Source organism: Neopelma chrysocephalum, unplaced genomic scaffold, assembly GCF_003984885.1.
Source record: "Neopelma chrysocephalum unplaced genomic scaffold, ASM398488v2 Primary Assembly neopelma1_60, whole genome shotgun sequence".
NCBI classification, from domain to species: Eukaryota; Metazoa; Chordata; class Aves; order Passeriformes; family Pipridae; genus Neopelma; species Neopelma chrysocephalum.
Genome location: NW_020897715.1, coordinates 15,986,247 through 16,000,250, shown reverse-complemented (window position 1 = coordinate 16,000,250; position 14,004 = coordinate 15,986,247). Strand labels below are relative to the sequence as shown.

Here is a 14,004-nt window from a genome sequence, read left to right as displayed (position 1 = left end):
TCGCCCTGAAGGTTTTTCTTCTGAGATGATGTGGGAGGGCCCCAGGGGTGGTAAAAATTGTATAAATACTGTGTATTTATTTGCTTTTTAGTTTCTGTAGTTTTTATTTTGTTAGTAATAAATTTTGATATAATTCCCCCATGGTGAGTTATGCCCGTCTGAAACCTTCTCTCTCACATTTGAGGCAAATTGTGGGGGGACTTGGAAATTGGAATTTTTGGGAGCTTTCAAACAGCTACAGACATCAAATAGGAGGGAGATACAGATCACAAACAACATTTGTTAAAACACCTTTTATTCATTAAGCTTATCTTAGTAATATAGATAATATAGATTTAGATTAGATATTAGGAAAAAATTCTTTACTGTGAAGGTGGTGAGACACTGGCAGAGGTTTCCCAGATAATTTGTTGATGCCCCATTCCTAGAAGTGTTCAAGGCCAGGCTGGATGGGGCCCTGAGCAACCTGCTATAGTGGAAGGAGTTAGATGATCTTCAAGGTCCCTTCCAGTCCAAGCCATGTGATGGTTCTCTAATTACTTCCACAAATTCTTTTCTCTGTACGTGGGTCCCTTAAGTCTACCTCTGCAAAGAAAACATCTGCCTCTTTCTTGCTCTTTTTCATTGTTCCACCAGGAATATATGGACAACATTTTAAAGCAGGAAAATGAGCTGGAAGAGATGAATGTGAAAGAACCAAGAACTGAAGAGGAAAAGGAGAATGCTGCAAGTCTCCTTGAACTGGTTACAGTGAGAAAAATACAATTTTTAACTACTTTTTCCAACAAAAACATTGTCTTGCATTGGAAGTGTGACCTTTAAAACACATCATTGTCTGTTAATAAAACAGTAAATGTCAGGATAGAACAGTGCCAGCTTTGCTGTAGTTTAATGTTAAAGCAAAGCCCCATAGTACTAAGATGGGCTACTGAATGGCACTACTGCCATTTGAGGAAGCATTGCTCAAAACACTTCAGGAGTTTGACTCTACTGAATGATACATTTCCAAACACACAGACCAAAATTACCGAAATGTGTATATCCTCCAGCCTTGGGATTTCCAGTCTGTTGTTATTGCACTGGAGACTTTTATTTCAACCACAGCCGCCTCCATAGTAAGAATTTAAACCCTGCTTTTGGGATAATACAAAAACAATCTGGAGGAATATTGTTATTACTGCTGAGCAGAATTTATATATTTTTTGGAAACTGTAATCTGCTAATTTGCATGGATATTTAGAGCATGGAAAGAAAAAGGAGAGGAATAGGTAGTGGGAAAGGTGGGTATATGGGAGAAGAGGGTCACAGCTTCTCTGAAAACAGGAACAGAGAAGTGTTCTGCCAGTAACTCCACCTGCCTCTATCCTCTAGGCAGATATTGTTTTGCTTTGATGAGATCCAGGTGCTGAATCTCACATGCTGCTCAGTTCCAGTGAACTTGCCTAGTGACTAATTATTGTTGATTGTCTTGGCTACCACGAGCACATTTCCAGGTACAGATTTCACATTGGGCAACTCTTTTCTGAGCAGTAGTCTCACTATGCACCTGCTGTGACCCAGGAATCGGTGTCACTCCTTCCAGGTCTCCAGTGTTCCCTACCTCTGTTACAAACTAGCCTATCTGGTCGCAAGAACTCTGCTTTCCAGTTAACTGCTTCAGAGACAGCATGAGAATAAAGGAAACACTCTAGAGTCTCTTACTCCTCGTAAGAGGAGAGCCACATGAGAGTTCTGAGTAACAAAGCCTAAAAATTCCTGAACACATTTCCCATTTGACTTGTTGTTGTGACCATGAGTTTTAAATCTGGTTCAAAGCCTTTGCAAAAGGATTTGAGTTTGATTATGAATTAGTTTAGTTGAGATCATAAACAGCAACCATATAAAATACAAAACCATCTGTGAAGTAGGTCATCAAGAAGGAAACAAATATGTGTTTGGAATTGTACTTCATTTCCTTTTTTCCCAGCTCGTGTTTTCTAACATCCTGAAATACCTCCATTCTTGTAGTCACATTGTCAGGTAATAAGATAACACTTGTTTGGGATAGAAATCCTTTGAAAAAGATCCTGCTGTTGTGATTTTTTTTTCTCACATGATCACAGCTATTCCTCTTCATTGCAGTCCTTCCCTAACTGGGAGAAGTCAACTGAAAATCTCAGTGATAGAGGTAATAAAAATTGAATAGCTGTATTTTTTAATTGTAAAATATCATAGTAAGTTTTAAAGTACTGTAATATTATTTTTAAAGAAGGAATATAAAGGTGAATTCATCTATCTGCTATGTACATGCTTCTGTGTGAATTTCACAGGTGATTAGAACTCGTTAGCATCAAAGATTCAGTACCTCTAAAAATAATTCCTGTGTTTGGGCATGTGTATTTGATATTGTGACTCACATTTCCACATGTAGTAAGTTTTCTTAGGTATAAGAACTATGACAGTAAGTGCTTTTATACAAGTATCAATTTTTCAGACAAGTTTTTCAAAGCAACTAGATGAATCCTGATAATTTACAAGACTTGAAAATCTGATCTCAAATGATCATGTGTTTTGGTTACATTAACCTTGTATAAGGAAAAAGATGGAGCAATGTATTAGCTTTCCCTCATGAATTTCTGTTAAAATTTTTATAAGATACTTTTTAACATTAATTAATGTTTTCAATATGTACAAATAAAAATTAAGATGTCTGTTTCTTTTAAAAATCCATAAGCCTTTTCCATAGAAAAATCCATAACATTCTATCCCCTAGTGATGATAGTTTTTAAAGTGTTATTTTTCTGCCCTTCCTACCTTGTCAAGAGTATTTCTGCTTGTTATAAAATAGCATGCTATGCAAAGTAAATGGAAACTGCTGCAACAAATGCTTGCTACAGTTTCTTGATTTAAATGAGGTGCAATTTTAATGTAACATTATTAATGAAGAAGATAGTGAGGAAGAAAAGCTGTTTAAAATAGGTAAAAATAGAAAAAGAGAAAAATATATTTTATGGTGAAAAAGCTGAACAAAAACCCACACACACATTTTGAAGTTTGAACTTATGTAATTCCCAAAACACTAAGAGATATTGTCGTAGTCTAATAAGATCAAATCTGTCAAACACTCAGATTTCCTAAGTTTTGTCACAGAAATTTGTTTTCAACCAAGGAAATTTCTTTGGACTCACAGTTTAGGTTCAAGGCATAAAATAAGCAACACATTTTATAAAATATGTCAGCAGACAGGGCAACTCTTTATTACAGCTGGTCACAATCTTAAACATGGAAAGACTGGCACTTCTCCATTATACATATTGAGCTAGTAGTTCCTTCCATGAGAATGTTGATTATGGCTGCTTCACAGCTACAATTAAGCACAAGTTAAGCAAGCTGAATGTAATACAGGTCCATGAAAGCCCACATTATTTTCTTCAGCTGAAGATAGAGACCTGGAATGTTGCTCCCCAGTCAGAAAGTGGCTGAATGTCAGCAACTTTTCCTCTTCACAGGTATTTGATTTGTATCTTTTCAAGGTTCAAGATATTCAAGAACATAAAGATATTTCAGGAAATACAGGGTTGGAGTGTGAACTTAATTGTTCTTTGCTTCTCATCCTTTCAATACTGAAGTCAATTAATTTCTTATCTGTTAAAGTTCTGAACTTGATTTTGGAATGGAGATCTTTCTGCCCTTTCCCTCACGGTAACAAAATATGTGTTAGGTTTTCATAAAGTGACAGAAAGATGCATTAAAAATATATCCTTCAATGTTTTTTATTCATAACACTTAGCACTGCTTAGCAGAGCATGCACATTCAGTAATACTCTTTACCTTGCAGCTCATGTGAGTGAGCTGTATGAACAGGCTTCTCATCACACAAAGAAGATAATCACTACACAAAGAGAGGACCAACAGCAGAAGTTAAGGTAGGACAGAACAGAGAGAACTGATGCAAGTGTAAATAACATACAGGATGGAACCAAGCACACAGGCAAGGCAATGTACTTTACTGACTGTCATTAAGGACCGGGACCTGGATCTCTAGATATATATCACAGTGTTTTAATAGCTTGTCCTATGATTATTTTGTACCTCTGTGCCTCTCTTTCCTTATCTAAAACATATTTTAAAGTTTTTTGGGAATAGCTTTTGAATGTTTGTTTGATTAAATAATCTAATAAAATGCAGATATGACCAAACTATTTTGTGTAAACCATACAAGTCCAAGCCAAGAGTCACTTGAGGTGTTAACATAACATATTCTCATAAAGAGCATTTTCTTTCCAGGGGTATCTTGTAAATATTTTTTTTTTTTGCTTATAGAACACAATGCTAGTTTTCTCATTTCCACTACTCTCTCTGTTTTTGGGGGTTTTTTCGATCATTCAGCCCAGAAGGAGTAACACCAATGTCCAAGTGGCAAAGCAGACTGGAACAGCACAGGTAATAGCATTAGTAGGTTGAACTTATTTTATGAGCCAGCTTAATCTGCATTTGTAAAGAATGTTTTTGATTTCACCGTGTCTTGGGTAATAGTCCAGGGACTTGCTAGCAAATAATGGGGTATTTTCTGCAACAGAAACACTGAATAAATGGTTTGAGCCTCTCTCTTTTACTTTGTTTTCCCCAAAACCCAGCAGTATTACTGTTAACTTACACTATTCAAAACAAGACTGAAGTCAGAAGCCCTGTGTTTTGTTTACTGGTTCTGCCACTAGTGTGGAATATGCTGTGTACTTCTCATTTATATTGACAGCTATTTAGGAAATTCAGTATTTCTTTGATGAACCAGAATAATGTAAAAAAAGTCCCATGAGGAGAGGCTGAGGGAACTGGGGTTGTTTAGCCTGGAAAAGAGGAGGCTCAGGGGAGACCTCATCACTCTCTACAACTACCTAAAGGAGGTTGTAGCCAGGTGGGGGTTGGTCTCTTCTCCCAGGCAGCTATCAGTAAGACAAGAGGGCGTGGTCTTAAGCTCTGCCAGGGGAGGTTTAGATTAGATATTAGGAAGAAATTCTTTACAGAGAGGGTAATCAGGCATTGGAATGGGCTGCCCAGAGAAGTGGTGGATTCTCTGTCCCTGGAGGTTTTTAAGATGAGACTGGATGTGGCACTTAGTGCCATGGTCTAGTAACCACAGTGGTAGTGGATCAGAGGTTGGACTTGATGACCTCAGAGGTCCCTTCCAACCCAGCTGATTCTACGATTCTATGATTCTATGAATTAATATTATAATCAGAAACTTGCTTTTTCTTTCTTATTTTTGTAAAAGGTTAAATAGCAATTGAGAACTGTTATCGTCCATATTTCTTCTTATTTACTTTCTGATTTGCATGAAATAAAAAAACCTTTTAGAGTTTCAGAGTTATATTTTAATATAGCATTCCACACTATTTTGCATACCCTTAAAAAAATTACTTTTAATACATATGTCTGAGTAGCCAGCACACAAGAACATCATGTGCAATTCTGGCTTTAAAACCAGATTAAGTATGATTAAGAGTGATAATTTCATGGCTGATATTAGACCCTGCAAGTCAGTGAAACTCTAGTAGTGTAAAACTGGGCTAAATGAAGCGGAACATAACTGGTCTTTGGTGAATCTTACCTTCAGAAAATTGAACAGCTTTTTCTGTATCCACAGAGCCATCAAGTTTTCCTGTGATAAAATAAGGAAATTAGATTAATTTTGTGTTCAAAATTTCAGCAATGGATCTGAAATACCAATTCTTAGATTTAAATATTTGTTGGAAGTTTGAAAAGACACTACTGGCAGTCCCAGACATGTTCCACAAGATTTAGAGCAATGGAGCATGTTCTGAAGAGGAGCTCTTCATAGCAGCCAATCCACTATCCACATGCATTTTGATCAGACCAGTCCATTCTTGATCCATCACTGAGAAAATTGCCAGTAACAAGAATATCACTCCATGTGTGATTAACCAAGGGGAAAAAATGCCATTTGCCTTTACCAATTCCATTTCTCAGTGTGTAATACTGATAAACAGGGTGAACTCAGTTATAATGCTTTTTTCTTTTTTTCCCTTACCAACAATTTAAAAATCATATATAGGAAAGAACTTAATGAAGAAAAGGAGACCTTAATGGCAATAAGAAACAAAAGATTTCTTCCGTATTTTGAGTCAGAATTCAGCAAAGAATTTTTCGAAAAAAAGGTAATGCAGCTGAAAATGTGAAGAGTTTGTGTTAGTATCTGCCATACTCCCACAGATGGATGTGGGTTTATTATATCTCAGCCTCAGTTTAGCTCAAGAAACCATTGCAAAGGACAGTTGTGGCAGAATTAATACTGGGAATTATATGCCCTTGTCAAAAAGAAACATATCTTGAAGATGGTATATGTTTACTGAGTAAAAACTCTGTAAAATTCTTTCTGTAAACTCTGGAGAGAGTCTGATTCAGAGCAAAGCTAAACCTCAGGTCTTTTCACTTATCCCTCAAAACCCCTCCCTGCTAATTAGATTATTAGGTAATTAGTAAAACTAACATTCCTAAGTTAAAGGTGACCTTAGGAGTTTTCCTGTTGTAATTTCGCCTGATAAATGCTGTAAGTGCATAAAACATACGCAAAAATGTACGTTGGAATCTGAGGTAACTGTGTATCTTTTTTATAGTTACCACTTTGGTTCTACTTATTTGTTTCCTTTATACTCTTTATTTTTATTTTTTCCTTTCTTTTTTTGCAGGGGGAGGAGGGTGTCTGCTATTTGCTTTTTGTAAATGTTTATTTGGGAAGCATAAGCCCTCTCTCTTACTTTTCTCTAGTTTCCTGATGTGGAAGCACTGTGTATGGAACTTCCTCCAGTTCAAAAAAAAGAAAGTGTGACTTTCCCTCCAGACACAATTAAAAAACCCAGTAGAGGTAATCTATGGTCTGGCAACATTTTAGTATCTTCTTCAGGAGGAAGAAGCCTTTGCAGACATCATTGAATGTGGAAGCACTATCAACTTTGGATGCAAAGCTGAATAATTGTGCTATAAATGAGGGGTGGATGGATGCAAAATGCTCAAGAAAAACATAAATGGAATAAACAATAGTTAAGGGTAGATGAGCAAGAACCAAGGAGGCCAAGTTTAGAAAAAGACTAGTATGGCTGTAGGAAAAAATGGGAGATGGAATTCTGAAACTCAGTGGTAATAGGGAACTGGTGCAAAAGCAATATGGAATGGGAAACATGCAGGCTAAGGATAGTTTGGAGGATATAGGAGGAAAGCAGTGACTAGATGACGGGAAGCAGTGAAAGAGTGAATCATTGTGTTATGTTTGAGCTTGACAGAATTGAGAGGAATACTTTGGTTCTGCATGAAAAGCTGCCCTGACAAGTTACTGAAATCATGTACTGAGATTAAAAGTCATACACAGCAAAGATTCATGTCAGGAAAACAGTCATCCATTGGGCTTTATCAGACTGCCACTAATTCCCATATTTCCTCATTTTGCAATCATTATAAGACCTTATCCTTTAGCCCTTTATGGCTTGTTGCTCAGTTAGCCAGAGAACACGAAATCCCTAATCACACAATAGGCATTTTTGATCCCTGTGGCCCAGTGGAGCAAAATGACACATGCAGAATTTTCCCAGCCCCTCATGGTTATGTAGACAGCCTTCCAAGGTTGTCTAAATTGAAGTGGCAAAGATGTTATGATTTTTTTTCCACAAGTTTATGAAACTGATGATGATCATGAAAAACACTTGTCTCAATATTCTGTTATTTTCCCTTTAGCAGCTGAACTTCTTGCTACTATAAGTGATTCATCACTTTTGCCTGGCCTTCTGCTGCAAGCTCCTTCCAAACAAAATGAAGGTTCCAGCAGCACAACAGGTAAACCTGCCTTCCAGAATGTAATTTGGAGCAGGTTAATATCATTTTATAACAACTTTTGACAAAATATTTGCAATACAAATTTAATCCACCTATTATGCTTAGTTTTTTGTGCTTTTGACATCTTTTATTTCCAGACCTAAACAAGGCTGCAAGATCAGAAGAGGCACCCTTTCAACATAAAGTTCAAAGTCTGATAGTGAATGCTGCAGGACAGACAAGAAAAGAGAAAGTAATATTACCGTCATCCCTTCAGGGGACAAAACCAAACTCCATACCAAATAAAAAGGTAAAATAACTTCTTTCTTGTCAATATTAATATCCTCTCAGTCATCTCTTTTGCATAAAATCTTTGCTCTGGAGTGAATACTGGAAGGTACTTTGAATCTGTTTACTGAAATGTAGCAGTTGCAATTCATGTATGTTTACTGTCAATTTTAAAAGTACCTTTCTTCTCAACTGCTGGGACAAACTCGTTCTGCACCAGGCACCCACATGAAAGGTCAATGGCTTAATACGTCTGAAAACTCAAAATCAGTATAAATTTGCAGACAATATTCAAAGTGCCTCATCAGTTTTTACTCAGATTAGGATGTCTTTTTGTAATTCTTGAGGATGAGTGAACAGAAGTCAAACATAGGTTAAGTAACTCTAAACTTCACTTGACAGCCACCAACTTTCTCTTTCTCTAATATTTTGTTTGCAAAGATAGAAGATCCTGTGGCAGGAAAGATCAAAACATCTTCTCTTGCAACAACAAGACAGGATCTTAATGGCTTCCATCTCATTCCACCCAGAGTGACATTTGGAGTGTTAAAGGAAGGCTGCACCTATGCAACCACTGTAATCATGAAGAACGTTGGTGTGAACTTCTCAAGGTTAGTTTGAATTTTTAGTACCCTGGTTTTTATCTCTCCAAACAGATCCTGACAAAAATCAAGTACAGTTTCTCATAACAGCCACCACTCTAGAGAAAGAGCAGGAATTCTGCCAGCCAGTTTATAAGTCTGCCAGAGCTTTCCATAAGATGGAGCCATATACTAGGAATGCCTCTTCTAGCGCCTCTCTACTGCCTTTCCTTTAACGGCTTCTGGTGCAAGTGCATGCTGGTAACTGTTCTTCAAGTGGAAATGAAATCCACGGGATAAATTCTAGAGTGATGCAAAAGTGAAGGTCATATCTGCTCCAATGATCTTTAGCAATTTTAACAGTGGAAGTTGCATGCACAAAAGGACTGAATCTCAGATGTGTAACAATCAGTAAGAAATGAGGAAGTAAAACTTCTGTTTTAGTTGGTACTATTAAATTAAAGATTATTTACACAAAATTCATACCAGTATCATGCCTTGTGCAATAGGATCATATCAAAGGACATTAAATAAAGATCATTAAGGACTCCTGGGTGTGCAATGCACAGGTGTCTGCCTGTTTGTACTTCAGCTTCCTTTGCATGTGTAAGCTTAAAATGCTGATGTTTCACATTCTGTTGTAAGGACCAGGCAGTGTTAACAAGCTTTTTGAAGGCTTATTTTAGCCCAATAATCTGCTCCTTTGGGGTTTTTTTGTTAGAAACCAGAGCCTTGGCAAGAAGCCCAGGAATACTGCTGTAGTCCAAGTTGTACATTGTTATGGAAAGGATAAGCTAACAAATTCTGCTGTCGTTTACAAAAGCAGAGGAAGAGCAGACAGCATGCTTCCTAGATGTGACTTCTGCCTGCCTGAAACAATTTCTGTCAAACTAATTCTCTTCTCTTTCTGACAGGTTTCGGGTGAAGCAGCCACCTCCATGCACAGGACTGAGAGTGATGTACACACCAGCACCTGTAGGTTACACAAGAGATCTTTTGGTTTTTTTCTAGACTCAGCTGGCCCTCAGGCTATCTAGGGATCCTGTCACACAAGCTGTCTGGGAATAGAACTGGCAGGGTACACCATTTGTTTAAAGTTATTTGAAGTGATTCTGTCTTCCACTGTCCCTCTGCCACCTTCAACCAAACACCCCTGCACCATCCCCCACAATCTCAGAGCCTGTGCCAGAATGCAGAGGGATAAACATGAAGTTCAGTGTAAAGCAGCAGGTCAAGCAGCGAGGTTAAAGAGAGCTTTTTCAAAGCAAACTTTAACACTGCCTCTGAGTTTTCCCCTCCATTTAGGGTATTATTTGTTATATCTGCTCTGTCTTATGCCTAGAGTTTATTTCCTGTCCTGATACCTTCAAGAGTTGAATCTAGTAAACTATTGCCTCAATCCTTTCTTCTCCTGCTTCCAACTATTCTCCACCTTAAGGCTTTTATCTAGCAAAGCACCATAGCACATTGTTATCTCGATAAGTAGGAAGCTTTCATGCTTTCTACTTTTGTTCAGTCTCTCTCTTCACCTGCACATTGTACCTGAATAAATAGTACTGGCCAGTATCCCCGCAGCATCCAGGTAATACCAGGCAAAATCTTTGCCAGTGTGTGGAATCAAGAAGCAATGACTTGTGCAGGGAGGTAGTGCCAGAACGCAAGTCAAACCTCCTAGTCCAGAGCCCTAGCCACAACTCAGTACTTAAAAGCAGAATAATTTAGGGAGAAGGATGTTGTGGGGGACTGTGTCAAGAGCTTTACAGAAATCCAGCTAGATGGCTGGAATAATTCCCATTATCTTCTTTTCTCCACACATCCATCTGTTTTATATCTCCCTACCTCTATGTTCTTTTTAGAACAGATTAGAGTATTTATTTCATTTGGAAGGGACCTGCAATGACCATCTAGTCCAATGGCTGACCACTGCAGGGCTGACCAAAAGTTAAAGCATGGTATTAAGGACACTGTCCAAATGCCTCTTGAACACTGACAGGCTTGGGGCATCAACCACCTCTCTTTTTGATTCTCTCCCAGCTGGCCCGATTCTCCTTTTTTCCTCTGGAACCTAAAAGGAAATACAAGGGGGGAAAATATGATCACCTGATAGTTTTCTTTTAAACAACGTTTTGTACAGACCTTTCTAGTGAAACAGATACTGGGTAACTGGCAAGCGCAGTAATGTGCTGGGCAGTGAGTCTGGTTTCATCAGACAATACTGAAGAACCACCGGCTCCAAGGACTGCTAGAGGGTACATGAATGAAACTTGCACCTTATCTGTGAGTAATCCTCTGTCTCTCCTAGGTGGCGGCAGGCTTGGAAGTTGAACTGGAGATAGAGATTTTTGCCATGGTAATTGAAGGGAAAGATACTGGTGGCCTTCAAGAAGTTTCCCATGATATTGAAATATTAACAGAAACAGACACTCTTCTCCTGCCTGTGAAAGCAAATATCCTTTGTTTTCTTATTTCCCACACACATCTGGTAGCATCAACCCCAGAGACCATCTTCCTGTCAGGAGCCTCAAGCATTGTTTCCAGTGCAGCCTGCTGAGGTAGCAAGCTTTACTGTAGTTTTCAGAAACACACAAATGGATGTTTTCAAAAGCACAACAAATGAACAGTTTAAGATCCTGATGCCAAAAGCAATTTACATTAGAATAACAAAGCTTTGAAAAGTGGGGAAAGGAAGAATGGCAACTCAGAAAGATGAGGCTTTTAAAAGAATAAATGAAAATAACAGGAACTCTTTCCAACCACCCCTCATGAAAATATTATGTTTTTGAGTCTATGGTAGCATCTGATGGTACAACCTCATGAGAAAGAAAATTATGTATCATCATAATACTAAACAGACAAATGAGACAATCCCTACGGCAGCAAAGATGCAAGCACAGAAGTGCATGAATGCTGTCAGAAATGAGCCCAGTGTGGGTTCAGTGGACTTTTCAGTTCTTTAACTGAGGACAGGGGTACAGTAAAAGAAAATAGCAAAGTCAAGAACTGTTATTTCTCCTTCCCTTGTGCTCCAGAAGCTACAATTATTTTTTTAGATAAAATTATAGGCTCATTTTTAAGGGCAAGTTCAGAAGGGTGAAGTTCTGTTTGACTTTTAATCAAATATGCACACAAAAGCCTGGGAGAAGCGTTCTGGAAACCTATAAAAGAAATAGCATGGCAAGCTACATCCAAACATGTCAGAACCTTCATTCACAATAAGGGCCACCCTTATCAAAGAAAAGAGAACTTCAGGGTCTTCTGAGTCCGATCAGAGTACTAGCTAACAGCAACTCCATTAAGGCTTTATATGCTCGGAGGCAACATTGAAACTTCCCAAATTTACTTTGTAGTGGGCCAAAGAAACCTTTCATGCCTGTAATTGCAGAGCTGAGACAGGACTGGTGGCATAGCAGCAAAACCAGCTGATGTTCTGTTCCCACTCACCCAGTCCTCAGACACACAGTTGCAGACCAGGCTCCAGTATTTTACCTGGTCCTTTATTCTTTGAGCTGAGGACAGTAGTCCAGATTCAAGACATTTCACGATCTTATTTCCAGAATTCATTCCAACCCCCACACGTTATTTTAAATAAAAGTACCAAAAGGGTTAGATCTTTAACATGATATTCCACCTGTGTTAACCAATGACATTTATGAGTGCCGCCCAGAAGGATACCCTCAAGGAGGGATGGCAGCAACAGTCCGGGCAGTTCCTACAAGCCCCAAGCCACGGCTACGGATTACACTACCCCGAAAGCCTTCTAGTTAATGTAAGTACTGGATGCAGTGATACCAGCTGCAAATTAAAGTACAGTTGTTTACCTCCTCTTGGCTTCATCATCAGCATGAACAAACCTCATGGAACTCACAGCAAAGCTGTCATGCACCCATCACACTGACATGGTCACCTGAGACAAGAGAAGGGAACCACTGTGATGATATTAACCAAAGGATTCATTACAAGAGATCTGCAAATTACTACAACTGCTCAGCTCCATGGAGGCACTCATGGCAGAGCCTCCTCAGTCCTCTCCCAAATCCTTCACTTACTGTCTCCACATTAAACAAGTCCTTGAGCCTCCTGGCAGCTAGATTTATTACAGTTAAGCCCTAATAAATCAGCCTCTCTTTAACACTTCACTTTCTAAAACCTAGTCGTACTGATGACCCTTTGACACTGACAGCAAGTCTCATAAGGGACAGGAGCCTTACAGATAGGGCAACCTTAATGTGACAAATTCAAATACACACAACCCTCTGCACACACTGTTTCATACACCACATTTCTGTAGCCTCAGACAATCAGTCTATACAGAGAATCACAGAATATTCTGAGTTGGAAGGGACCCACAAGGATCACTGAGTCTAGCTCCTGGCCCTGCACAGGACAGCCCAAGAATCACACCATGTGCCTGAAAGCATTGTCCAAACCCTTCTTGAACTCTGTCAGGCTTGGTGCTGTGACCACTTTCCTGGGGAGCCTATTCCAGTGCCTGACCACTCTCTTGGTGAAGAACCTTTTCCTGATATCCAACTTAAACCTCCCCAGACACTACTTCAGGCCATTCCCTCAGGTCCTGTCACTGGTCACCGCAAAGAAGAGATCAGTACCTGCCCATTTTCTTCCCCTCACAAGGATGTTGAAGACTGCAATGAGGTCTCCCCTCAGTGTCCTCTTCTCCAGGGTGAACAAAGTGTCCTCAGCCGCTCCTCATACAGCTTCCCCTCAAGGCCCTTCACCATCTTTGTAGTCCTCCTTTTGACACTTTCTAATAGTGTCTTAGAATGGGTAAGTCTTCCCTGACAACAAGAAAGCCTTATTGGGAATTTCTCATGAAACCACCAGTCAACATGTTTAACATTAGGCTGGTGTTTCATCTCATCCATATGAACTCAGATGCTCTACAATACAATTGATGGTGACAGTTCATAAACAGGAACCCTATGGATGTTTTTTCTCAGCTCAACAGTCCCCATTTGCTTCATATGTGTAACATTGACATCATCTTTTTCTTTCAACTTTAACATCTGTAAGCCTGCCATGTTATCTAACAAGTCAGTAAAGAAATCCCAGCTGTATCTCATTTCCTCTCCTCTGGAGAAAAAGGAAAGCGACCACATCAGTCAGCTCTGAAAAACTTCGCAGACATGTACCTCTGACTGCTGCATCTGCTCTAGGACTGCCCAGCATACATCAAATATAGCTTTTTTTCCTGTTTAAATATCTTCTTACCTTTTCCAGTGTGGAATTTTACCCCCAGAGTAATATGCAATTATAGTCTATAAAAACATCCAGTTTAATGCCTTCCACCTTAGGGGTTTATAACCTGGAGCTC

General features: G+C 39.0%; 1 protein-coding gene across 10 annotated transcripts in view; it reads left to right on the top strand.

Moving 5' to 3' along the window:
• The window catches only part of SPAG17 (sperm associated antigen 17), a 99,193-nt gene that overhangs the window by 83,591 nt on the left and 1,598 nt on the right, over positions 1 to 14,004 (top strand). For 9 of the 10 annotated variants that reach the window (XM_027681297.1, XM_027681302.1, XM_027681301.1 and 6 more), the window contains 12 exons: positions 637 to 750; positions 2,122 to 2,167; positions 3,818 to 3,905; positions 4,369 to 4,422; positions 6,053 to 6,155; positions 6,766 to 6,862; positions 7,726 to 7,824; positions 7,962 to 8,113; positions 8,533 to 8,702; positions 9,587 to 9,647; positions 10,975 to 11,119; positions 12,301 to 12,438. In XM_027681297.1, the coding sequence (XP_027537098.1) occupies positions 637 to 750; positions 2,122 to 2,167; positions 3,818 to 3,905; positions 4,369 to 4,422; positions 6,053 to 6,155; positions 6,766 to 6,862; positions 7,726 to 7,824; positions 7,962 to 8,113; positions 8,533 to 8,702; positions 9,587 to 9,647; positions 10,975 to 11,119; positions 12,301 to 12,437 (1,266 nt within the window). In that variant the 3' untranslated portion in view covers position 12,438. The remainder of the gene's footprint in view (positions 1 to 636; positions 751 to 2,121; positions 2,168 to 3,817; positions 3,906 to 4,368; positions 4,423 to 6,052; positions 6,156 to 6,765; positions 6,863 to 7,725; positions 7,825 to 7,961; positions 8,114 to 8,532; positions 8,703 to 9,586; positions 9,648 to 10,974; positions 11,120 to 12,300; positions 12,439 to 14,004) is intronic. The other variant, XM_027681296.1, reaches the window with a different exon arrangement.